The 27,617-nt window shown below is 38.4% G+C and overlaps 1 protein-coding gene across 7 annotated transcripts in view; it reads left to right on the forward strand.

The window, feature by feature from the left end:
• Nucleotides 1–27,617, forward strand: part of PCGF5 (polycomb group ring finger 5) — a 76,160-nt gene that overhangs the window by 34,639 nt on the left and 13,904 nt on the right. The window contains exons 6-11 of one of the 7 annotated variants that reach the window (XR_006177370.1): nt 670–818; nt 1,406–1,504; nt 2,845–2,934; nt 4,768–4,827; nt 7,129–7,620; nt 11,071–14,496. Coding sequence is in view for 6 of the 7 variants with exons in the window: in XM_042862775.1 (XP_042718709.1) it covers nt 670–818; nt 1,406–1,504; nt 2,845–2,934; nt 4,768–4,827; nt 15,061–15,121; nt 17,636–17,643 (467 nt within the window). In the remaining variant the exon portion in view is untranslated. Of the gene's footprint in view, nt 1–669; nt 819–1,405; nt 1,505–2,844; nt 2,935–4,767; nt 4,828–7,128; nt 14,497–15,060; nt 15,122–17,635; nt 17,709–21,763; nt 21,825–27,617 lie in introns of those variants that run through there. The other 6 variants (XM_042862775.1, XM_042862777.1, XM_042862778.1 and 3 more) reach the window with 6 other exon arrangements.

The raw sequence follows: 27,617 nt of genomic DNA on the forward strand, positions 1-27,617 counted from the left end.
AAAATTTTTTTTTTTTTTTTTTTTTTTTTTTTTTTTTTTTTTTGGTAGTTGACCCATGAACTTTGAGAGTTCATTATTAAGCTGCCAAGTGAGAAGGACACCTGTTTTTGAAGCCCCTTTGATTTTACTTCAGGGTTTTGATACCATAGCCTACATGATTTGGGCTTTTAAAATACCTTTTGAAAAGCTCCTTTGCTTTACTTCACAGTAATGTTTCAGGAACTTGTCTCTCCTGTTATTACAGCAGACAGTTAATATGTGTTAATTATGCATGTTGCAGGTGCTGATATTAGTTGTTCCATGGTATATTTACAAGCAGTGTTTTCTGGAAGTGAGCTGCCACACCATAGAGTGGGTTTGCATTTGATACGTTCATGGTTGCAGCCTTTAAAAATCAGTGGACGCAAACAACAGTAGACAGCATTAACTATTAGGGGCACATTATTTCCTATCACACAGGAATCTGTTGTGCATTTTACTTCAGAATGTCAGTAGTAAAACTTCATTTTCATAGGTTATAATTGATCAATTTAAGAATACACAAAATTAAAATTGCAAAGTTAATATGAAGGAAAATATGCTCTTGAATATTAAGTATTACATCAATAAGTGTTTGTTGGTACTGTGACTTTTGTTTTACACTTAAATGATAATCTTCATATTCTACAGAAGAAAGCCCCAAAACTGATAAACCCAAAGTTGATGAGGAGTGTGATGAAAATGAAGAAGATAAAGACTATCACAGGAGTGACCCACAGATCGCCATCTGCCTCGACTGTTTACGCAACAATGGGCAGTCCGGAGACAATGTAGTAAAAGTGAGTCCTAATGATAATCTGTGGTGGTATTGTTCTTGGAACTAAATCATTCTATAACAATACATTTTAGTGAAACAACATTGACCTGTCTTGATTGTACCTTTAGTTACTCTCTTTTGTTTGAGGTGTTTCAGTGCATCATGGAATTTTATAAGAATTTCATGGCATTATCTATTGATTATTGTGGATGTATTTTTTTGTAGCTCCAATATCTTCCATCCTCAGTGGTAAATAACTGCTTCATGCAGCAGATTATGGCATACTGTGCAGTTGCTTTAGAAGTTAGTTGTGAAAGAGCTGTTTCATGCTTTCAGGGTAGTTGTCTTAACATGCCAACATGAAACTACTTCTCATGTAAGTTGTGTACTGAATGACTGGAACCCAAATCTTGTAAAGACGTGAACAGGAATGAAGCTACAATGCTATTATGAGTTAGAAGAGAGAGAGTAAAAATGGTTACTGATTGGGAAAAAAGATTTCTTACAGCTGTCCTTGGACTGGAAATTGCTTACATGCTATTTAATGAAAAATGAGAAGGCATGGTTCTGTAATTTCTAACATGTTTTTCTCTTCTGTTGTCGCTTTAGGGTTTAATGAAGAAATTTATCCGCTGCTCTACTCGAGTGACCGTGGGAACTATCAAAAAGTTTCTCAGCTTAAAATTAAAACTTCCAAGTTCTTATGAGGTACATTTGGAAGAGTGTTGCTTATGTTTTTATTTAATTGCAAAGTGGTATTTTTTAAAATGAAATTGAGCCATATTTATGCGTGAGTTTACACTAAGTATTCTTCAATATTCTAAGGTATATTTTCTGCCCTTAAGTGAGAAGTTGTTTATCACGATGACTAGAAGTTGCTAATGGTACAGCTCATGCAGTTGTAGTAAGAATCCAGTCCTTAGGAGAGGCGACAAAAATACTATCTGAATTTTTTGAGAGGAAGATACTTTTTTTTTTTTTTTTTTTTTTTTTTTAAATATGCCATTTCCAGAATTTAATAAGAGAAAGAGACATATCTTTTCTCTGTGAGTGATTTGATTTTGGCCAGAACTGTTTCCTGGGGGGACTTGTTGACATGGTAGAAGTTGTGATGTAGAGTTGAGATAGGGAGCCTGAAACTCCTGCATGAATTTTCCTTCTTCTCAGGGATACAGGAGTTTTGAATTCAGTCAGTTCTCATACAGAACTCAATGACTCCACACATTAGGCTTCCTTTAATGAACAGCAGCATCCCAGTTTCAGTCAGAGGTAGGGCTGAGTAAGATGAGGTGTATAGGTTGTTGCAGAGTTGTCACAGTATTACGATGTTCCAGCCAGCCATTTTGGTGTCACTGGTTTTGTTCTACATTGATTTAATCTATCTCTGACATCTTACGGTCATGCATTATGTGGTGCCTACTTACTTAAAAATTTTTTATTTCTTTTTCCTCTTGAAAGCAGGAAAGCGTTATGGCTGTTGTAATGAAAGAATAGTCATAGATTTTCAGTGAATGCTGTAATATCTTTTACAGTAAGAGAAGTACTTATTTTTTCTTATGCCCTTAGTCCTTCCAGATAATGAAGAAACATGTCTGTATACATGCATTTTTCCTTGTAATTATAGTTATTTTTAAACTAAAACATTTAAAGTTAGTTCATAATTTATTTTTTAAAGATGAGAATTACAACACCTGGATTTTGTATGTTTGGTTTTGAAAGAGCATTGATGTAGCAAAAAGGCCTTCACTAACCAACATATGACTTTCTCTTCAGAGAAATGCTGTGTAGTATTGGTAAATATGTACAAGATTTGTCTACTGATAATTTCCTACTTAGTTTAGAACATTTTCATCCTGACTAAAACTTCACTGAAAAAGTAAATTGGAACACTACTGTACGAAATAGCCTGTTGTCAATATGTTGTATTTATTAAGCTTTTTACAGTAAGAGAAATTCTGGGCTTAGTTCTCAGAGATGCTCTTGAAAGTTCATTTAGTCATTAATTTTTACATCAGTTTGTCTTACCATTTGTTCTGTTGTATTTTAAGCTGGATGTACTATGCAATGGAGAAATCATGGGAAAGGATCATACTATGGAATTCATCTATATGACAAGATGGAGACTAAGAGGCGAAAACGTAAATGCTGTTCTATTACTGATAAATGGTGTTTGGGGATTCTTATTACATGCTTTCATAGCTTGATACAAAATATCTTCTGTGACCCTTCAAAAAGACCTGTCCTTAAAGATATGTTTTGCATGTTTTCTGTATTTATTATGTGAGAAAATATGTAGTGAGTGGAAAACCTGCAGCAAATGTAGATTGTGAAGCTTAAAACTGAAAGGTATACAAAGTTTGCATGAAAGGTCTGCTCAGAATTTTAAGTAATCTTTTTCCAGATTTTCTGCAAGTTTCCTGTTAGTGACACTTTACGTCACAATATTTACGAATCTGTGTACAGCAGTTCTTTATTTAGAATCTCTTTTATTCAGTCAGTAATGAACTGTAACACTGGCAAATTATTGGAGCAACCTGATTGGTTTATGGTTGTTTCAGTGAGTTTTTTAGTTGCACTGTATAACAAAGACTAATAATCAGGTAATACAGCTAGATGGGTTTTCCTTATTGTGTGCATGCATTTTAGAACTGCAAATCTTCACTTACTTGAACACCTTTCTTTCAGGTATGCCTTTGCTTAATTTAGTAGCCAATGTTGTCCTGTATACCTAGTAGATTTTGTTAGGGCTCATATCTCCATTTTTTCTCTTGTTTTTTAAATGTATCCATTTGTTTATATCCGGCTGTTCGTTGCTTTTTCTCCTTATTGCTTAATGCTATGAGCAAGTTTGTTGCCTGCCGCTGCCAGTAGAGGTTATACTGGAGGAGTGATAAGTTTAAGCAGCTAACATAATTTATTAATCTGTATACTCAGATTTAAAATGCAGTGGGAAGTGGACAGAGAAGATGGGATTAAGCACACTTTGGAATTAATAATTCACAAGTTTCTTGATTTTACCTTATGTGAGAAAAATCAAGACATATTTCATAGGAATTAAGAGAGTTATGTATAGGCAATTATTAGTTAAATTTGAACGTTGTATTGCACTGGAATTTGACAGTTACTGAAACCCCAGAGTTGCATCAGTGAGTACCATTTTTCCAGTACTGCCTTGAAAACAGCAGTGTCTGTTTGCCTTGCTACTTTATCTTTTATTAGCATTGGCTGTACTCGTAGGAAATTTTGAGGGAACAACTTCAGTGATAATGGAATTCTTTTCCTAAAACTTAATCCCGCAACCCCTGCTTACAAATGGACCTTTGGTCCTTGCAGTCATTTGTAAGCAGCAGTAACTGTCATCTTGACAGAAAGGACACTATTTGTACTGGTTAATTTTTTTTTTTAAATCTCAGAATTACCATTTTAACCTTAAATAAGTAGAGGAGTTGACAGCTCTTGCTTAGATTTGTAAGTTATGTTTATATATATGGTACGTCAGCTGTGTGTTCATCTTCTCTTTTATGTGGTTTTAAGTAATTAAAGTCAATTAAAGTAATCTCTGACCCCTGAAGTCAGAGATGACAGTCTAAATCTTGTAAAAATTGTGCTGATGATAAAACCAGTAACATCTGGGCTTTTCTAATTTTGTTTTCATTAACTGTGTTGGGTCTTCTAAAATAACAGTAGTTGCAGTGCTAATTAATTCTCTTCCTTTGGATGAAGATCAAGTAAATCCTTTATTTTTATCTTTGGTACTATTTGCCACCAGCTTTTACTGGCACACCTGTGGACCTTGCAAGAGGTAGAGCAGTTAAGTGGAATATCCACTTATTCATTAGAGAAGTCTTTCTTGTTTCAAACAAGGAAATAAATTTTAAACTTTACAACTGAGTTTTTAAAAAAGGAAAGGTAAATGTCTATGTCCAGCTGTGGATGCCTCTTATCTGATCAGAAAATCATCTCCTTCGCAGTTTCGGTGTCAGAACTGCTCATCTTCGCAAGTCTACTCACAGGATGGCACTTTTTATCAGGTAAGAGGCACTCACGACTGTACATATTACAGTCAAAAAGGTCCTGTAAACACTACAGTTATAATCAAAACTAGAATTTTTATGATACCTTACTACAAAGTGCAAAAATACCACCATAAAGACTTGAGCACTTTTGTTCATTGAAAGAAAGCTTAATTAAATTAATAGAACATATTCAAATTACCAGGTTTTGTAGGTTTAAAATGTAAGACTTCTATCTTTTATTTTCCGTTAGGTCAGTTATCTTATTTCATTCTTTAGGCCGATAGTTGCATCAGTATGGAAGTGTCGTCCGCCTTCCTATCTCATATTTCTGACAGGTAGCGTTGGGCAACCACTGACTGAGGACCAAAACTGAAGGGAGTGAAACAAAAGAGACTGTATTGGTGGTTTTGTACCTTTATGACAGTTCATATTTTCTTTTTAAACAAATAGAGAAATTGCAAATTGAAGTTGATTCCTAAATCTCATTGATCAGTTTGGTATTTTTTTTCAGTATATATCAAAAATCATAAAGATTGGAAAAGACCTCTTAAGATCATCTAGTCCAACCATCCACCTGCTAGTAATAGTGCCCACTAAACCATATCCCTAAGTACCACATCTTCATATTTCTTAAGCACCTCTAGGGACAGTGAACAGTATTTCAGTTTGCTCATTGGTAATATTCAGTCGAACTTTCTTCTAAAAATTGCTTTGAAAGTCTGAAATAAAAATTTTTCTTGAGCAACAAATTAATGATTGAGCATTGCTCTCACTATGGATGGGAGTGATCTGTTTTACAGTCATACCTACTTCAGTAATTAGAATCTCTCCAACCTATTTCATTTTTGTCTGTACAGTTTGTAGTTTTTCAAAGTAGTATTCAGTCTTGCAAAAACACTTAGTGAAGAGGGTTTGCATGATGCGTTATTCAGTGAGGTGACTGCTTTGTCTCTGCCTGTATGGACTTCCAGTTAGAACCGACTGCTTTTAGATACAATTTATACAATCAAAATATTTGTTCTGAAAAAGGAACAAGCGAAATAGTATTTAAATAATATAGTCATGTCCTGTGTGGAAAAAATCAGGGACTAAGTCATTTGGTCTGCAAATACATTTGTTAATTGCTAATGCAGACTACACATGGTGTTCCATGTCTTCTCTTCCTCAATGCTCTTGCTGCTGTTGAGTACCTCTGCTTTTATGTTTTGATTTCTCTGTGCTCCGGTTTGTAAATCGCCAGCAACTATGGTCATGTTTAGTTCTGCTGATTATTTCTGCCCTGACACAAAAATCTGTTAAGCTGTGAAGGTCTCTGCAGTGATCTCTTTCTTTCTTGGTACCTGAAGTTCATCCATCTTGCATTTGAAGGATGCAGTTTTTTATTGTTTGTTTCCAAATTGGGAAAAATCAAGACTTAAATTAGCCATGCTCTGTGGGAGAGGCCCATACAGTTTCTGAGTCAATAAGATTAGCCTGTTTTATTTGCAATCAAAACAGATCACTAAGGTAAGAGGAAAACATCTTCAATGAAATGCTGAAAGATTGATAAAAATGAGATGTTAACAGGACCTCTGGCAACAGGTGCTCAGCTATTCCACAGCACGTTTTGGAAACCCTCTGTTACCACGACAGCCAATTCAGGGATTCCATTACATTATTAACTTCCCCTCCCCTCCCCTTCCCCCCCAGTAATAACTACTGAATATGTATCATTAATTATGAAGTTGAGGACTTTGGATTTCAGGGAGGGAAAAAAGTTAGTCTTTATTTTTTGAGTACATCAGTTGACAGCAATTTTATCTGATTCCTTCTTTATTATTTAATACCAAAGGAACCTAGCTCCATTTAACTAGTGCTAACTACAGCCATGCCTATGGGAATCTCTGTATATTTAAAAGTGAAACCATGTGCATCATCTGTAAATGGACCTTATTTTACGTAGTATAAAAGTTAAAAATTGCTTATTCTCAGCCACAGCAGCACAAATAAAAGATGTTTGAATAATACAACATATTTGTCATAAACCATAAAAGTTACTAAATATGTAAAAGTTAGATGTAAGAATTTTATGTTCAAAACAAATAATTATAGCTGATTAAGAACTAAGATAGCTTTGAAGTACAGCAGTGGAATTGCTGAAATGTATATTGCAATCATTTTATTTATATTTGAAATAGTTCTATATATATGTTTGAGGAATAAGTTCTTACTGCTCTTAAGGTAAAGTTTAATAGCATTTCTTTTGTATTTTTAATGAATCGTATCTTCATGTTATTCTTGTCTTTGTTGTTGTTTTTCTCTTGTTTTTGTTTTTAGTCTTACCCTATGGTACTTCAGTATCGACCTAGAATTGACTTCGGTTAGACCAAAGGGCCAAATCTCATTGTGATGAATCCTGCACTATTTGTTTACCCATCGACAGATTGCACAATGAATGGATGTGCCTGGATTAGGGGGACACAACCAGATTTTCAGCATGCAAATAAGGACATTGTCTTTCTTAAAATTGTCAACTGCATCTTTGTTGTTTCTATTAGAGCAAGCCAAGTGCCATTCTGCTACTAAAATGTGCATAAGATATTTGTGAATTTTATGTGTGCTGCAAGTCATAGCCAAAATCATGAAGTGTACAGTCAAGATTCAAAAACTCTGTAATATTTTTGCTTGCGTGTTAGAAAATCCTTCTGGTCCTCGTATTGATCACACTAGCAAAATGGCAGAGTGCTCATTCCATGTGGTGTTGCAGTTTCACACGCTTACTATTTTACTGAATATCGTTGTTTAAATCATAGAGTACTGTACAAATAGGTAAGGATTATACCTTGAAAATATTTTGTATAGAAAATATATTTAGAGAAGTGGTTGTTGGCCACTACCTTTTTCTCAGTAAGCTTCTTATGGGTCCAGGTATAGCTCACTCATGAGTGTGCAATGGTCCTTTTGCAGTGTACCTTTAACAAAAGTGTAGAACGTGATAATTCGAAAAAGGAGTTTTAAATAGTCTAAATAGATTCTACCAGTATTGCTTAAAAGCATTGCAGCTTTCATGATTGCACTTTGTTGTGGCTACCCTAAAGGTTGGAATTCGGGATAGGGCTTTTCTTTGGAAAATGGCTTCTAGTCAGATAACATTTCTTCTAATAAAATCTTTATAGAAAGAAGTTAAAATCATCTGTCTATGAAATAAATTTCATTATGAGGTTACAGTCAAGGCAGAATCTATATGTAGTTACTGCATTTTGTGGTAAGCACTTCCTTTTAAGATTGGGTAAAGGTTTATAATAAGCTTAAGAAAAAAATAACATATAGCTACACATCTCTCTTGAGAGTATCTGGAGTGTAGAATTCATTATAGAAATGTTTCACTAGTTGAAGTCTCATCGTACAATTATTTCCATAGAATTAGAGGCAATACAATACTGAAGATAAGCAGTCTGACCAAAATAATTCTTCGGGTCATTGTTTTTTTCCTGAGACCTGATAGTGCTGGATAAAAGAGTGATTGTTGCCTTAGGTACTGCAAGTGTAATCATTCTGGTATAGAATGTTTATTGAGGTTTCTGGTAATGTTGCAGGGGGCATAATAATGCGCATGTTTTCTGTAGTCTTCCGTTGTCTTGCTCTGCTTACAAGTCAAATGAGTTTTTTACTTCAAAAGCTGTGGAGATAACTGTAGTTCAGCACCTTTTATATAATTCTTTTTAGTGCACACCCACTAGTATTGTAGATAGCTATTTATGTCCTTAAGCCTTCTGCATACATCAGAAAGGAACCAAATTAGTGTTTCAGAAACTACTCTAATCATACTTGGGTAGGACAAAGTGAAAATTCCGTCTTGTCTACCATGGGATCAAGTATAAAAGGTGGAAACACAGCTGTAACTTCTTTGTAAATGTGTATTCACGTATGTTGTGATGTTTCTGTAGGAGAAACACACATGTTGTGGATTAAATTTGAGCCTTTTAGTACTTGCAGGAGTTCTAACATTGATGACTTGAAGAATCCCTGTATTGTTGGGTTAAGTCCCACCACTGCACTCCGAAGCCCATACGTCATGCCGAAATAGCGATGCTGTCAGTAGCAGTCTGTTTAGGAAACCTGCCATTGCAGGTCAAGGTTGCACATATTGTGCAGATGCCAGTGAACCTGGGGAAGCAAAACGTTAAGGAAGCTGCTGCTCTGTTCTGCAGGCATAACGTGCCGACTGGCATGGGCGTTCTTTTGCCCACGTTGTTGTGGGAACAGGTGCACCTGTGGGCTGCAGGAAGTGGTCATCTTTTTGCCCACCTGAGCTGTGAGGTGCTGCTTCACAGAAACAGCCACACTCTGCGTTGGGAGGGCCCTGTGTACGTGGAGCAGCTTGTCAGATCAGAGCATTCATTCTAAGTGCAAGTCATTGCTATCTTTGTTATATACAATTGTTTTGTATGGTAGAAATAGATATTATTTGTAAATATTGACATGCACATGCAAATGACACCTTACGATTTTTATATACTTCATGTGTTTTTATACCAGAATTTTCACTGTAGATTCACTTAACATAAAATGCCTGTTTTGTTTTATCACAAAACTAGCATTAGGACTCTTAAGCATAATTTCTGCTTGATCTGGAGGACCCTTTTTTCTCAACTTTTGCTGGTTTGACAAATTAGAACAGATTTGGTGGGGAAAAAAAAAAAACAGCGCATCAATTTTAATGCATTTTTAGTTACCTTACACAGAAGTCTGCATCCAGCTAACGGGACCCTCAAAATCTAGTCTACTTCATAGTGGCTTTTAAATGACATCCCAACAGAGGATTTGACTGTCTGATGACTTTCTGTAGTCACAGTTCAGAGAACTGTGAGTTTGTCTTGATCAGAATTGGATACTGGCAATTCATGGTATTTTCTTGATGAAACTTTAAGCTAGATTACAGAAGGCAAATCTTCATTTTAAGCATGGAAATCATAGACACACGTGATTCAGTGTTCCCAGCTAAGAATTATGCCTTTAAATGCTTTTAAATGTGTATAGTCTAGACAACTACCTACAATGAATGCATTTCTGATTTAATGGCAAAACTCTTGAGTGCTGTTCTAGTTTAATAGTTTTTGTACCAGCAAAACACCAGTGAAATACATATCTTAACTGGGCAGCTTGTTTAACACGGGCATTGACTTTCTTAGAGGAATTTTTTCTCTTCTCTGTAGTACATATGTGCCATGTATCTACATATAGGCATATTTGATTCCTTTGTGCCAATTAAAGATATCTGAACAGCATAGGAAGATTGCACATACAGGTTCCTATGTGCCAAAAGTAGAGTAAGTGGAATAAGCATTTCATTAAAACTAAACCTATTCCATCACTGAGATGATTACTGTGTACAGTCACACTTGCTGAACTTTTTCATACTGCCAGAACCTAGCTGCAGAGGAATAAGACCGAAAAGAAATATATATATATATATCCACTCTACTGCCTAACTTGCTATCTCTTATTTAGCACATTTGGTACTTTTTTTTTCCCTGAAATTGAAAACATTTATCTGCTTTTCACTCTGGGGTAACTTATTAATGAGCGTTTTAAGCAGTTTTTCATTGGACATTAATGTATGCTGCATTTGTTCAGCAACAAACTGTAAGGTAAAATTTACAGGTGAGGTCCTATAAGATCTCCAACAGTAGGGAATTCAGTAATCTAGAAATGCATCTTCCATTGTGCATTAATACACTGCATGTAGTTGAGAGCGTAGTGCTATAAAAGACATTTATTTGGATAAAATACTAAATAAGATTGCTTTAATTTTCTTAAGTGACTCATCACTATGTAGTTACTGCTCACGAGTGTTTCTGGGACTTGGGTCCTAGCAGTATGCAATGAGTATTGTGCATACTTAGCTAGCTTGCAGCTATTATGCAAAGAAAAGCTCTAAAAAGTATTATTTTGACTTTACTGCAAATATTATATAAAGTGCCTGATTATTAATACAGAATATCTTTTAAACTCATTATTTGTATTTGGCAGGGTAATCTTTGCTTCTCTATCTTATCGGTGGTCTTAGTATTTTCAAATATTTCAAAAAATATTTCATAATCACTCTGTATTGAGAAGCCTTCTTTCACATGAAACAAGCAGAAAAATAAGTGTTATTATTTTCAATTTCAAATTGTCTATCTCAGTAGAAACTGTGTGAAAAGAATACTTTCATATTGAAATTATTTCATTTTCTCTATGAGGTGACCTTGAATTCTGAATCTTTTTTTCTCCTAGGCTCCAAAGATGTGATTGTACTTCTCTCTTCTGCAGTTATCAAAAGCAGTTCCAGTATATCTATAGGTGGAAAGAGACTGATCGCATTCCCTTTAGGCATAAAGGTAGACTTTTCTCCACTGCAGACAAAGCAATGGTCCAGAGTTTCCATCTCTTCCCTTCTATGTGCAATTGTTAGGCATGACTTTGTTAGAGAAGAAAGGAATTTCTCCTTCTCTGCTGCTTTCTGAAATAACAAAAGGTACCATTGTTTATAGTCCTTTCACTGAACCAGTCTCTGAATTGTGTTGTTCCTTTCGTTTGCAACAGAAGGAATAGCCTCCAGCTCTGCCAGGTATTATGTCTGATGGAAATTCTGCAGAACAGGTAATTGTTCAAAACCAGTCTTACATAGCAAAACAAACAGGCTGAGGGGCTACATAAATTACTGGACAAATACATAGCATAATCATACTTGTCTGTATTTGCTTAGAAGAGGTAAGAATTAAATATGTTCAAGGAAGTGAATAGTTGCAGAGGAATAATGTGCTAATTCATCTGTCCTTGCAGAGGGGCATTCACATAGGTACAGCCCCTAATAATTTGGAAGAACATTTGAAGTGTCCTTTCACAGTTATATTCTGCAAGTCTTCTGGTCTTCCTGTGTAATAATCATTTAATAAATAAAACTGAGGAGAATGGAGATTCTCAGAAGAACTTGGGACCTTCTTGGAAAAGAGTTTGCAGATGAAAGCAAAGCAAAACAATCCTAGAGTATGTGACAGAGACCTCCTTTTGCAGTACAGATACCAAAATGCTGACTGTTAGGATAGAAGGTTTATGGGCACGCTTTAATCAAGTCAAAAAAAAGCTCCAGAGCATCCATTTCCTAGCTCTGGGAAGCAGTAGGTGACACTCTGGAACACCATTGTATGTCTTAGAACAAGGTGCCAAGAATCAGGTGCCACCATGATGAGAAAACAAGTGCTTAATGCCAAAGAAATTCACGTTTTCTTTTGGGATTAAGTTAGTCTCTGCTGGATTTTGGTGAGTTTTTCACAGTTCTGCGCTTTGAATCCTTCATAGCCAGTCTGAACAAGGTCATGCTTCCATGTGGTGTTCAGCTAGAGATACCTGTTTGAAGAAGGATTGCCATCTACTGGAGCATGTTCCAGGATGGATTCCAAGATATGAGCTTTGATCAGCACTAAAGGAAAAGTGAAAAGCTTCCACCTTCTCACTTACCACCACTTTTATGGCATGTGGGAAATCCAGCCTTCAGACCTCAGTTGAAACATCCTTTTGTAGGAGTGTCCCCTAGATGATTATCTTATAATGGTAGCATTTTTCTTCATGAGCAGATCTACCTGTTGAGTTTTTTTTTTCCCCACTACTATGCTGTCTGTAGATCAGGTAAAAACAGCAGGTTCCAGAACAGGTCATTTAGTAAGGGATTTCTAATAGGGATCCTTGCAGCCCAGGTATGTGCCATAAATCTTCTGAATTCAGGTGGCTTGCTAATGCAGCTGTGAAAGGATGTTGTTTCATTCTCTTGTAAGAGATGTAGATCTGTGCAGTGGTGGGATGTGACTGTGGAATGGAAGAGCTCTATAGGCTGGTGACTGGTCCTGGCTACCTGTTTTACTCGTAGGGAACCAGAACCTCCTTCTGTAGGCTCAGGATGGGTGAAGTGTACTGGAACGTCTGCAAGTGTAATCTTCTGCAGTTACATTAGTTTTAACCAAAGAGAGGCATTGGTTGGAATTTGCATGTTTATCTCAACTATGACACACACTTTTCTTTGAAGTAAATTTTGCATGTATTTTTTATCAAATACTTCTGACAGGGTTACTAATGTGGCAGTTGACAGGGTGAGATGGATAGGAGCAGTTACTGTGCATTTTTCATAAGAGTGAGTGGAAGACAATTGCTATACCATAAACAAAATTGCTGCAACGACACATTTGTGCTGCTAGTTAACATACTGAGATTTGTGCTACAAATGAAGTTGTAATAAAGATGTTTATTATCAAAGTGCAAGGAACATATTTTCTGATGGTATTCTACTCCTCAAATTGTGTTTTGTATTATAGCATATTGAGTAAATAGACGTTCTTGCTGTTGTCTCATGAATTTTGATGCAGTAAAATGAAACATGCTCCTTTCTTTCTGAAAAATATAACTTACTGATTGATTCAAAATTATTCTTTGCCGTCAGATACTTAGTTTGTTCATTAAAAAAAAAAAATTAAAAGAGAAATAAACTATTTTTATGGATAATCTGATTGCCTAGTAGTTTCAAGGGACTTACTTAACATCAAAGGTAAGCCACCCAGAAACTGGTGTGAGTGAGGCAGTGCCACGTTCTTGCAGTGCAATGGTGAGAATTAGCCTTGGGGCTGGCAGAGAGGAGCTCCCTGCCTGGGGATGTGCTGCACCACACGCCCAGCAGTCCCAGAACGAAGCAGCCAGCGCAAGTGGGATTAGTGTACAGGTTGAGCTGGCGCACTGCAGGCAGCTTTGTGGGTATAACTAACGTTGGAAAAGAGGAGTGTGAAGGCTTGTATTACTGATGTGTCAGCTATACCTGGCCTGTGAACTGACAAAATACTTCAGTGTGCTGTCAGCCCTGTGAACCTTCCGAAGCACAAAATATTCACCAGGCTACTTTGGGGTTTTCTAGCTGTAGTTCAGTGTTATTTTGGAGGGTGGAAAGGACAGACTTGGAGGATAATGGGAAGATACTAAGGTTGTTTTACAGATTTTTATACATATTTTTTTAGCAAAAGGCATTGCTGTACTCAATGTGAGACCTTTGGTTAGCAAGAAGTCAGTTATTGTGCAGAGCAAGATAGAATAAAGAAATCTCAATACCTTCATTTTCTTTTCCAGGATAATGATTAGCTGCACTGGAAAGTAACAGAGCAGTTTAATTATTTAGCTGACTCTGAAACATTTTGATCTGAATACTTACTGATAGTCATTTCTCCTCAAATACAAACTTAGAGTAAGCATGAAGCAGCGTCTCATTGTTTTTTTTTCCCTTATTGCAGACTCAACTGTTGAGAGGAAAAAAACTTTTTTTTTTTTTTTTTTTTTCCTTCATTTTTAATTAATGCAGATCCGGAATAGTTGGTCCAGGCTGCTGAATAGTGTTAGTCTGAATGGAATTTTTTTGGGATGGGGGCCTAAGTGTCCTTATATAAGCTGTGATCCAAGTTACGATAAGAAAGGAGCCTATGGTGAGCAGTAATAATGTTCTAATGCTTCCTTGCGTTTGATCAGTAGCTATCAGTTTTTAATGTTACAGCCCTCACAGTACTTAGGAGCTCATAGAACATATTGTGATGTTATGTTGCTAATTTGTTTTAAAATATAAAATGTTTTAAGCTTTTTGTCAAAAGTGGTAACATCATATTACAAATAAACCTTTTTGTGGTTGTAAAACTTAGCTTATAAATCATTCAAATTGAAGTGAAAAAACACAGGTCATTGTTAATGACAGTCTATCCTACTATGAAAAATATATGTATTTTTGTAAAGGAAAAGCACTTGTAGATATTTAATCGGTCCATTATCTATGTTAATGTTTTGGAAAAAAAATACAAAATGCTGCTTAGAAAATCACTTACATATGTTTTATTTTTTGTGCTGAGATGTGTTTTCTGTTGATTTATGGAATGTTTCTTCTGTGTGAAGCTGTATAGTTAGTACAGCTGGGCTAAATGCATTTCTTACCTTAATGGAATGCAGCGTGTCTGACTATGCCATTACATATTCTGTCCGATCAGAAACCCGACTGCAAAACATAGGTTGGTGGTGCTGTTCTTCATCTTTGATATTAGCTTCATCCTGCCGTATATCATTACTACTTCATAATGATTATGAAAATGCTAACAATTTTTTTTGTGGTGTTTGTGTTTAATGGATGTTTTTAGGGTATATTTGGTTATTCATTTGCATTTTATCAAACCTACAAAGATTTATATGTAAATATATTTACATTTACAGATGGTATTTGAAGTACAGTTCTTCCAGACAATAAAACTTCTCTGGAGGAAGCTACAGCCAGGTACATGCATGGGATATGTTTGCATCACTAAAGTATCTGAGCACCTGTACAAATAGTATTTTTCTTAAATTCAGAATAATTAATTTCTTGTAGTGTTGTAAGGACCATTGAAACTTCATCCTTATCTATTTAAATTCTGCATAGTGGATTTAATGTGTTTTGATTCTGCACAGGGGATTTACATAGTTTAAAAAAGAGAAAGTAAAGCAAGGAATTTTAGTAGAGCAACGAGCGTATTGGTTTACAGTTTGTGTATAGTTCACATCTATTTAATTTCAGTGGGATTCTCCAGGATCTTCCCGGTGGTGGAAGCCATCAGAGGAGTTACTTTGCTTGTCCTTCATTGTAGCTAAGACTTGAAATGGCCCAGATGTCCCCCCTCCTCACTGAGTTTCCTTTCATTCTTGGCTTGTTCAGTATCTAATACTATCTAATACTAGATCTAATGGCCTACGCTAGCAGTAGACTCAGTGGTATGAACTCAGTTGAGTAAAAACTTGTGGAGTTGTGAAATGAGTAGAGACAGCACACTTTGGTTGTGCCACCCTCTCATTAAAGTGCATGCTTCACAAAGACCTGTCAGTGATCAGTTTCCAATGTGTTTTACCATTTGAATATTGAATGTTTTATCATTTTTAGTAATTTATATATATGAATTCACTGGGGGTCAACATCTCAGGTTCTGCAAAGTAGCATTTAAAAACTTCAATCCATGTGAGCTATGAAAGCAATGCAAGATTGCAACCTTTTGTTTCTTAAAGAGACAAATAGGTTGGGTTCAAAGGATTTTAGAGCTCTGTAAATTTCACCCAGTAAAATTTAATTCACCAAATGAATATTGTTTAAATCCGTGCTGAAATCCTCAGAAACTGAGTGGTGGTCATTGGGGGAAAAAAAGAAAAGAGTGGGCTCTAACTGAGTTAGCAGTAGTGAGCAGTTCTACAGTGCGGTAAAGAGAATGCTGGCATTAAGTTCCACTTTGGCAGAGTGCCGCTGTTCCTCTCAGTTACTCCACCACGCGGAGTGGCGTGTGCCTGTTTGAAAATGCATCTCCACATGTGTTAGCGAGGCTTATTTCAGTGCAGTAGCTTGTGCAAACTGTGTAAATGGACCTTTTGGAATCTTGTGTACTAAATATAATTGATCTGTAATATTTCTGATGATCTACCTACCAATAAGGTTCAGTACCAGCAATGTTAAATCGAGTGCTTCACGCTAATGTCAAGAATGTTCACAGCACCTTTATAACTGCTGATAACAAATTACAGTTTGGTATGGCTCATGTGCTGCAAGATGCCTCTAGCCCAGTTGGATTAATTCTATGAAAAATATAGATGAGCAAGAAGTATAACTAATCTGCTTACTAGCACTGAATTGCTCCTTTCTCAAAGCAATAAATATATCCATGTTGTGACATCTGTTGTGCAGCCTACAATAAGAATTGTTTTGTTGCATTGTTTCTATATAATTTATTTTGTGCAATAAAAAATCTCTGGTTTTATCTGACTTTTTTCTCTAATTTTTTATGATACTTTCAATTAAAACCTTTGGCTGGCTTTATGTCTTCATAGATATATATGATATATATATATAATCATGGAAGTATGCTATCAACTCACAGAATGCAGAGCAGAAAATGGAATGCAGAAATGTTTCACCTGATAGGAAAGAAAAAAAATGCACTTACACAGCCTGATTTTGTTCACATTAATGTCGTAGAGAGTGTTACCATTAATCTTAGTGGGTACAAAGCCGGCCGAACACCAAAGTTGACTGAATTGGTGCTCCAATCTGTAAAATACACACTCATGCTGAGTTACTGAGATGAAAAACAAAAGAGGAAGAGATGTTATTCAAGAGAAGTTGTATTTTTTTTTTTACCCAAGATGCTGCTGTGAAAGCTGTGCTACCACCCCTTGAGATTAGAGATACATGTTTCAGATTAGGAAATCATATAAATGGTTGCTGGTTAAAATGACCTGAGACAATGAGCAATTGGCATCTTCTCGTAAAATTCTTCTAGATGACAGCAGAAAAAAGGTAGCAGCTGCTAGATCTCCAAGTATGAAGGCATACATGGTATGTTGCAATGCTTACATGTGCTTAAATGCAGCATGCTTCCCATGGCTGGTTTGGGCTTGTCAGAAGCACAAGAGCCGTCGTGTGGTGGTATTTGTTGCTGTGTGTCAGCAACAGGGGCACAGCTTCTCTGGCTCTCCTTGGGACCTTCCTGTCAAGTATTTGACCTTTGTAGTTTTGAAATACGTTATGTAAGTTTAGTCTATTAATCATAGACTAATAATTTCCCTTCTCTTAGAAGTGTTCTTGAGACTTTGGTCACTCAAGAAAAACCTTTGCATGGCGCCTCTGCAGTCTTAATGAAACAGATGTTTGTTGAATAGTTCTTACCTGCAAAGTTCTGCTCCTGTGCAGTTTCTAAGCAGTGTTTCCTCAAACAAGATTTCCAAGAAAAAAAAGTTGATAAAGTTATTTTCAAGGTTTTCCTTGTTCAAGGCAGCTAAGAAGAAGAGAAGGATAGAAAAAAACAGAGGACTAGTAACAAATCTGTGATCAGTTACCTGCCCTGCCTGTGGTTTATTGAAGGAGAAATCTGTAAGTCCTTCCTGGAGCCGGAGCTGCAGGTAGGTGGTGTACAAACTTCTATTTACATCAGGGCTGTAGCGCATGAATTTCCCTGTTAATAGAATTGAGATTCAAATCTCCTTATATCCTGATATTCTGTTGTTTTATTTTAGAAGATAATATGCTGTGCAACATCATTATAGGCGACTTTGTCAAGAGACAATTGATTTAGTATCTAGTTTTCAGTAAAGAAACAGAAATTTGCTGGCAGTACGTAATGCGAGCACCTCGTTCCAATGGCAGACTTCCAACATCTTCATTTGGAAAGAAGACTGCTGCATTCATAATTCATAAAAAAGCATTGGCGTCTGTCCCATTAAGCTAACACAGGAAGAGAAAACATTCTTATACTCAGAAACACTCTGTCCATCTTTTCTATTTATAGGTGAGATTTTTTCCTTTTTGGCAGTACACAAAAAACTACATTAATTGCCTTTATAGGTACAGAAAATAATGACAGTGATAAAGCTATTGATAAGAAAGCTGTGCTTTATACCAGCTACAGAAAAATTTAAAATGTCTTGGATTAAATTTCATCCTCTGTTGATTGAAGATGCGTAACGTGTGTGTTGATGCCTCTGCAGACTTCCAGCCCTCCTGGCTGCAGCCTGCATAGAGGTTTAGTGCTTCAGTACATCTACTGGCCTGTGTTCTTCCTTTGCCATTTCTGTTCTGGTTTTTCCCAAAATTGTAAGATTTTTGTCTTTACTACTTTTTAAAATGTTTTATTCTCATGCTCCTCCCTCAAATTCCTAAGTGGGATCCAGGCATAGAGTGCTCTGTATGTTCATCTTTGTGCCCTTGTGCTGCACCCAACAGCAAGACCCCTGAAGCTCTGACAAAGTACTCCCAGGAAGCTCACTGTTGTCCATTGCTAGTTTCTGATGCTGAGTTTTTAAACCACCTCATTGTTCAGGAAGAGTTCCCAGCAGGAAAATGCCTTTGAGCAGCTGATTTAATGGTCTCTTCTGAGACGGATAGTGCAAGAATCATTCTCATAAATAAATGAATTACTTGTGATACAAGGGGCTGCTTACCTAATTCCGCAGGAGTCACAAAATTCAGCACAGTACTTGAAAACCAGGTTCATGTGAACAGTTTGCCTGGACTTGATAGAAAAGTTAGCATTGCAAAAAATAAAACTTGTTGTGGTGTTCAGTGCTAGAAAGCTGGAAATGACATATTTACCTCTATTTATTGTAAAACCTACTCTGTAGCAGTGTAGGTAGATTACATCTTTGGTTTCATAATACATATATTAAGTAGTTCCATATATTATCTCTGTCGCAGCATTCAGAGTTGTCTGTCTGGATAGCATTCATTTTCTGAGTTCCAGAATGTGTTTGAATCCATTGCACTGAAAAATTAAAATGAAGGTGCACTTCCAGTGGGTGCCTCTTGGATGCATGCAGCCTCCAGTCAGCCTCCCCTTTGCCACATTCTGCTGATTGCCAGAATCTTGCTCCTGAGTGAAAAGGTGCCTTGACAGTTCCTTATAAATGAGTGGAAGAACATTGCTAATCTGCTTCATGTAAGTGATAGGTAACTTGTTCTTCAGTTTTTGAGTAACTGCTTTATTGAAGAGTTCTCTGGGTAATACTTTGAGAGGACAAACATGATTGTTCAAAGCATTACCCATCTAATTTGACAATTTATTCATAGAGTTTATATAGAAGTTTTGTCAAGGTGACAGACTGTGCAAATTTATGTTAATATGACAATAAATAACAATACAGCTTATTTTAGGAAGTTACAGTATAAAGGATAAAATCTCATTTTCAACCAAAGGCTGTCAGTGGCAGATAGTGAACCAACTTCAGTACTCATTGGGAAGTGCTGTGGGAAGAGGGGTGACGGAAAGGGAAGGCACCTGCTGTGAGCTGTTACGTCTGCTCTGCTTTTATCTGCCCACAGAGCGACCACTTCTTTGGGGGTGGAGGCTGTGGAAAACAATGTTATAAGGACTGCACAGTTGTGAATATAAATAAAACACTGCTGTGAGAAAGTAAGCACTGGATAGTGCTTCATACTATTAATAACTTCTAAGAAAACATCCCGTGTCCCAAGAGAAAAGCACACTGGGTTGCAGCCTGCTGCTAAGAGAACTTATCTAAATGAAGTCCCACAGAGTCTGATAGTTGTTTCCATTTGCTCTCTAAGTCAAATGTGGTTTTTTCCACTTCAGTAAAGGATCAATTATACATATCTCTGAAAGCCCACAGGTATGAACACATCTGATGCAGCAGGCTACGAGGCACATCCACATTTTTAATTTGAGGAGTTGGGGCTTAATTGAATCTGTATCTCTTCATGCATCAGTAATATTTAGAAGAGGAGGAGAAATTCAGTTTGGTTGAGTGATGACCCATGAAGGTTGAATTAAGAATGCTTAAAGCATCATGGGTCCCTTCCAAGCAGCACTTGGATGTTCCAACTGTGCTTCCACAAAGTCACAAAGAGAAGGCAGGAATATTTCCCTTAACTTCTATGGGTAAACGAGCAAGCTAGCAGTGCCAGATGCCGAAGTGATGTTGAGAGGGAAGCAGAGCAGTGTGGATGTGTGCAAGGCCCAAGCTCCAGAGCAGGACACAGAGAAAGCAGGATTCTGCCCTAAGGAGCTGGGGAAGAAGCTCCTCCATGGCTCTCCAGAAATGCATGGAGCTGTCACCCACATCCGGGGCTTTGGTCACAGGCAGACTGCATGTGGAGAGTTTCTCCTTCGCATTGAACAAAAAATTACTTTTTGACAATTTCCCAAAAGCTCCAGGCATTTTTTTTTCTAAAGTCAACAGCAAGAAAAAGCAATACTGAAGGGTCAGAAGGTGGAGATCCTTTCTCAACACTGATAGCCCCTCAGCAGTGTGAGGAGGCTACAAATGCTGCAGCGGGAAAGGAAGAGGGTTCTGTAACTGGAAAACACTTTACTGAATGGAAAGAACTACAGAAGGTTTAAAATATAACTCACTGAACTGTGCATCACATTAGGAGCCTAGAGAAAAAGAGTTTTGGAGTGTTTTTTTGTTTTTTTGTTTTTTTTAAAAAGCGACTTATTAATGGTTTTAGAGATGTTTTCTGTGTTCATTAATATCTGGCTTTTTTCCTGTGTAAAGCCAGCGCTTGAGCGCTGAGCTGTTAGAACAGAACTTACTGCTCTTAATGATCAGCGCAGAGCAGCTGTTCTTGGGTTCAGATGTGACAAAGAGAGGATTTTGAACTGTAAATAATGCCTTTACAGTGGTAAGGTAAAAACTAGCCTTAAATGCAGGAGACAGCTGCTGGGAGTTACGCTAAGGTTGGAAACCCCATCTGTGTGCAGTCTGTCATCAGCTCTGACCTTTAGGGGCTTGGCGTTAGTTAAAAAGCGCAACTCCAGCACCAGGAGAGCTGGCACAAGAAACAACGCTCGGCTCCTCCAGCTCTCTTATGTGGTAAAGATTTCTAAACCTTACATCCTTAATCTCCAGAATCTGTTATTTTCAACAGGTGATGTGGCTGGCACTGGGCTCTTTTGCTAGCAATTGTGCTAGGCAATTATGTAGAAAATCCTCAGTAAATTGCCCTGATGGTCTGCCAGTAAGGAGTAAGCAGAATGAAAACTGGCAGTCACGTTCAGGAGCTTTTGTCAGGGACATGATGGACATATTTTTTTTAAGCTCTTTAGATACAATACATCACAGATACTGAAACAGTAGGACTTCACTCACAATCTTTTGTTAGCAATCCTGTTCAAGCAGCAGAAGCCAATAGTTTTATGAAGCCAAGAGTTTTAGTAGGTAATTTACCTACAACAGTGCCTATTCTGTTTGCTGTGCATACCACCAGTCCATCTGAGAAGCCAGGCTGCATTGCTTTACCTGTTTCCATCCTCTCAAACTGGATCTCCTGATGAGCCAGGTGCTGACTTCTCCAGAAGATTTCTCCTTGTCAAAAAAAAAGTCTTTGTTCTTTTTGCAACAACAGTTCTGCTCAAACTTACAGCAATTAATTTCTTTGAAACAGGCTCTCCTGGTGCCAGTTGTCTCTGCAAGGATGGAAACTGCTGCTAAATCGAAAGTCACAGGTATGTGCAGTTGTGAGGGTCTGAATGTGAAGTTGTGGGCCTCTGTTACTCCTTCCCTGCTAGCACAATGGCAGAGCCGAGGGCATCCTCACATGCTCCACAGGTAACTCCTGCTCTCTGGGAAAGCCCCTTCCTGTGCATGGGAGAGAGAGAGAACCCCCAGGTCGCAGTTCTCTGCTCTGCATTCTTCAAGCAAGAGTGCTCTTCACTGGAACTGCATTTCATTCATTCCGTGAGGTTTGTTTTGTGCGTGAAGTCCCTTACTCAATAATGGAGGGTTTTTGCCTTTTCTTCCTGTGCCTCCAAACTGAATGCCTGCTTCAGTTAATAACTTTTCTTGACATATTGGTGCTGACTTCTCCAGAAGATGCAGCAAGGCAGCTGCAGCTTCTCCTCAGCTCCCCACACCAGACTGTGCTCCCCTTCCATGGGGGACCTCCTATGGGAAGAGGCATGATGAGATGAGTTCCTCTGTCCCACTGTATTTAGAGCAGAAGTGGGCTGACTGTAAGCATAGTGAGAGTGGACTCTTCAGTCCACTCTTCAGAAGCAGAACATGGCCTCACTTTCTGTATTGTTCTCTACTGTAGATAAAGTATCAATTTCACTGTTAACTGTAGGAGAACTTTGGCAAGTGATGTTTGGATCTGAGTTGGTTTCCAGCTTTGTTGTAGTCTGTTTCTGAACATCTGCTGGGGTGAGTGGCTGCTGCAGGGAGAGTGAAAATTAACTTTATTGATTAATTTTCTTTATGAAGGATCTGAAGGGGATGGCTGCCTGCAGAAATAATGTGTTAAATAGCTGTATTTGGAAAATGAGTAAGAGAGAAAATAGCATGCAGATCCCCTGGTTTACCTCTATGGGGAAAGAAGAGAATCACACTAAGAAGGGAGGAGAGATGCTGACCTGGAGGTGTCAAACTAAAATTACCCTAGCAGGAATTTTGTGTGATTTTGAACTGGAAAGATCTATTAAAAAATGCTGGCACTGATCATGTCAAATTTTAAACTTTACTTGAGTGCAATCCTTTTCAATAAGAGAATTGTTCACCTGTGAACTATTTCTAGGTTCTCAAGTATCTGCTGTGCTGGAGATGTAAGATCTTGCAGCTCTACCCCTTATCTACTTTCACCTACTTTGCCTAGAAAAAAAGGCATGAAGGCATGTAAGGCTGTTCAGGCCCTCAAAGTCAAACATCTCCCAGACAAATTCTAGGGTTTCAGACCGCCAGGCAGCCCACCTGAGCAGCCAAAGCTGCCACCTCTTCAGCAGCTTTGACACCACTGACCTTTTGTGTTCATGGTGAGCAGTTAAAGAGGATGTTTTCCAGACTCAGTCTGGTAGCTGGCTCTGTAGATCCCAGAACAGACTCCACCAGACTGTGGGTGTTTGTGTTCTTGTGTTCTCCTGTATTCTTCCTGTTCCTGAAGGGATGTTACGGCCTCGTCTGGCTCAGTGTCTGTGTAGTTTGGAGAGACTGATGGGAGATGGCAGTGCATTGGATGGGGACACTGCTTGTGGCACAAGAGAAGCTGAGCCCCAGACAGCTCAGAATGGGCTGGAGCTGGTGTGTGGTGTTCCGTGGTAGACAGGCCTTGTGGCAGTGCGGTGGGGTCTGTCCATACAGAGACCTGGGGCAGGGAGGTGTGGAGAGGCCACAGTAATTCTGCTGTGTGACTTTTCAAAGATGTAACTTTCAAAGGTTACTGCAGGAAACCACTTGATGAGAGTGGTATTGAAGGACTGTGTTGCAAGTAATACCAACAGGTATATAAGGTGTGAAACACATGAAGCAAGCTGTGCTGCAGCAAAGTGTAATGGGACACATTTGGAGTGGCCCTTCCCAGGGGGCTGGGGGTATCGTGTGGACAAAACAGGTCAGAAATACAACTCTGTGTCAGAGGGTGTTAGATCTGGCAAGTGAGGGTTGTGGTGTTCCTTTAAAGATAATCCTCATAAAAATAATATTTAAACCTTTAATTTGCAGTAAGGGCTGTGTTCTGGTCCTGGACTGCAGAGTGTTGTTATCCTTGTTTTGTTTGCTTTAGTAAGGATGGCTGTATCACCCTCATGTCCCACTGAAATACAAATTAGGTTATTTCCTTCTAGCTAAAGCTTCCTCTATGTCTTAATTGGATGTGTTTGAATTCGCCTTGTGAGATTAGGGAGGAAGAACACTCTGTGCAGAAAATCCTACTCAGTCCTGGTCATGTAGGAGGATTAATGAAAGGGCTGGAGAGGCTGCTCCATTGACTCTGTTGGTCTGCCCCAGAGAGCCCCCATTTAAGCACACAGAGGCTTGCTGAAGGAGGGAAGACAAATATGTGTTGTGTGATAGGTTTGCACAGTATTTACAGAGGGATGAAGGTCTGCACTATTGTGTGTAGAACAATTTTTTAAATGGACCTAAATTTTATAAATTCTTAACAGCCTTCCACTAATGGTTTTCTATGGGCAGCATATTCAGAAATTGAAGTACATATTGCCTTTGCCATTTTCACTCTATCCACATTTATTCTAACTTTTGAGCTGCTCACTTCTTCCTGTTAGACACAAGATTTAGCTGGAACCTGCAATTGTCTTAGGGAAGTTAGGCAGCACTTCTCATCTGTCAAAACGTAGCAAGCACTGATCTACACAGGATCATCTTTAAGGTCCCTTTCAACGTTGCCATTCTATGATGCTTTGTCACTGTATTTAGCATGAAGGATCTAGTCAGTTGCACCAGTGTGACAGACACAAACAACCCTGAATTTGCTGTAGCATATTTCCTCCAGCTTTGTACTGGTTCCAGCAAGGGCACAATTGACTCTTGGGAGCTAACCACTCTTTAAAGCAAAAGCCAAGTTTAAAAGACAACAATGTTCCTTTTTCTTTTTTTTTTTTTTTTTTTTTTTTTTTTTTTTTTAATCAATAGGCTCCAATTAATTAATTGCTAAACCACCAGAATGGGGTAGAGGGAGGGGCTTAGGAGGAGGCTGAGCACACGATGTGGGAATAGTACTAAGGGGTTGGGTGTTTTTTTTTTTTTCCTGGAGTAGAAGGTACTGGTGGTATCCTGTTCCATTGTTCTGATGCCTGAGGTGGTATTGGAAGGCTAAAAATGGTAAATCTGGTAAGCAGAAACTTATTTAAATAGTAGAATTTCTTGTAGGAAGAGGAATAATGACCGTCACACAGATTGCAGTGTGGTAAGAATTAGCAATGTGCCTATGTGCTTTTGGTACCTGCACCCTGCTAGAGGAAAGCCAGCTTAAGCAGTACTCATCTCACATTCACTCCTTGGACAGTATCTGGGGTTTTCAGCATTCTTGCCATTTCTGAACACGTGTTGCCATTCTCCGAGTCTTTGTTCTGACAGTGGGTGGGAAAAATAAAAAGCTTTTGAGTTTCATGGGAATTGTAAATGTCTCAGCAAATTTCAGTGGAACTTGAAACAAGAAAATGAGACACTATTTCAGTGCCTCTGTGTAATCAATTTCAACATTTATGTGACTCAGACTATGAAACATGCAATGCTGGATTATTCACTGTGGGCCAAGAAGAAAAATTAGGTAGTGAATTGTACCATACTGTGAAAAATCATTGCAGGGCAGTGGTGTTATATATTGAATTTTAGAAAATCCTGTAAGTGTAAATTAACTGAACTGTAGGAAAACATGAGGTTTGGCTTCTGGACATTTGCTTAATTTTATAGCTGGGGTGGGTTATTTTTTTGTAAACTTGACTTTTTTCAAAGAATAGGGAAAGCTGACATGAGAATACATATAATTGTATGTATAGAATCAATGTTATGTAAAACAGCAGTCATTATTTGATTGCTTTTGATGACCCTTTGCACACAGGATAGTAGAGCTTAAAGGACCGGGTGAGTTCCAGTCTCTGGGCATCTGCTGTGGGTGCCTGGGTCAGCAGAAGCCCCAGGAGCTGTCTGTTGTCTTTTAACATCCTCTCAGCAGGAGATGTAAGCCCAGCTTATGAACATCTGTTTGAATTTTTTTCACAAAGATCATGCCCAGAGACGACCTTGTGAGGCTTGTGCTTTGTCTAGCTCTGACTAACCCAGGTCTGTTGCTAACAATGCTTAGGCAGTGGTTATGAAGGAAAAGCACTTGTCAGTTCTTCCTCCCCACAAAAACATCAGCTGTGAGACTTTTTCACCCAAACCCTGGGGTTAGCTTAGCACTTGCACATTTCAGCTCAGTCCTGGAAGCACATTACCATACTGAATTTTAGACATTATCACTGACTTTTATTTTCTAATGCTTTTGATTAGCTATCAGAAAGCCTGACTAAAGCGTCACGCAGAGTCTAGATGCTCAGCCAGAGGCTGCTGGGTAATTACCTGAGTAAAATGTCCTGCTAAGGGCATCAGGCTCCAAAGAGAAGCTGTCCTGCAGGGCCCATTCCTGCAATGTGCCTCTCTGGGAGCGCTCAGTATGTGCCTTTCCCACAACAAGAGGTGGGTACAGTGCTGGCAGAGAAAGCAGGGGATTAGCATTCAGTTCCCTGCTCAGCCAGAGATAATTCAAATCTACATGTCCTATTTTCAAGGCAACAGCTTATCCTGGAAGAACACCCTTCCCTCTCCTTTTGAATGTGTGCCACCAAGCCAAAATTAATTAGAAGGAGAAAAAGCATGAATAGAAGAAACAAAAAGCTGCAGCGTTGTGGGCTAATGCTTAGGGCACTGAGGAGGAAGAGGGGAGTCTGAACTGTGATTCATGTTCCCAACGTGAGTTGTGTTTGGCACTTGATCAATAATGCATGTGATCATTTCTGGCGGCAGAGGTTATAACTGGGGCTCCCTAATTATACTGGAGTTCCCTGAGCATGATGAGTGCTGTCAAGGAGTTCTCAGGTCTTCCCTGAACAGCCACTATGACATCTGTCTGCACCTCTGAGACCTGAAAGCCAAGAGCAGAGGGACTGTTGCTTCCTGATTGAGCTGAAGTCCAGCTCAGATTGGAGGCTGAGCTCCTTCTCTGACCAAGCTCGGACTCTTCTGGGCATCTAAATCAGTGCAGCTCAAGGCACCCGGGCATACTGCAGTGGAGAAACTGGGTATCTGTCAGAGTTTTCTCCAGAGCCAGTAAGCATCCAAGCAAGGAAAGTCTGGAATCAGGTAGCTGAGTCCTGCCCATGTCCTTTTTGGTGTTGTCTTCTATCCTTTCATGTCTCCTTCAGCTCAGTTAGTCTGAATTCCCTCATTGCACAGACCCTAACAGCTCTCTGGAAGGATGAGCAACGCAAGGCATTATGTATTATTAGTGCAAATAAGAATGAGAAGTGCCTTGCAGAATTAGGAAAAGCTAGTCCTAAACTGCTTCCAGTTTCCCCAGTAACTAAAGGCTATCTTTTGGGAATGTGTGAGTTCGGCTGCAACTTTTTAGCCTGGACACACTCAGCCAGGACTTGTTACTGGAAGAGGGATCAGTGCTGGCTTGCTTCAGCGGCATTGGCAGGTGTTCCCATCACTAATGCCTGTTTTCTTTGCCTCTGGAGCCAGTGAGAGAAAGCTGAAATGGAAGTTAGGATTGGCAAGACAAGAGCGAGATATAAAAACATGAATCTCAGCATTCTTATCACAGCTATGGTTATGGCTAGAGATACAGCAAAGATAAAATATGCAGAGTGCCCAAAGGACTTCTGTATTCAACTGCTTCTGGATTGCTATCTGACAAGTTAATTAACCACAACAGTGTTGAAATACATACTCAGAATCATTGCTTGGAATTGGACTTAGCATTATCTCATCAGAGTGCCATGGAGAGAGCAGACATAAACTCTGCT

This window comes from Lagopus leucura, unplaced genomic scaffold, assembly GCF_019238085.1.
Source record: "Lagopus leucura isolate 7727_CA_CO unplaced genomic scaffold, USGS_WTPT01 Super-Scaffold_739, whole genome shotgun sequence".
NCBI classification, from domain to species: Eukaryota; Metazoa; Chordata; class Aves; order Galliformes; family Phasianidae; genus Lagopus; species Lagopus leucura.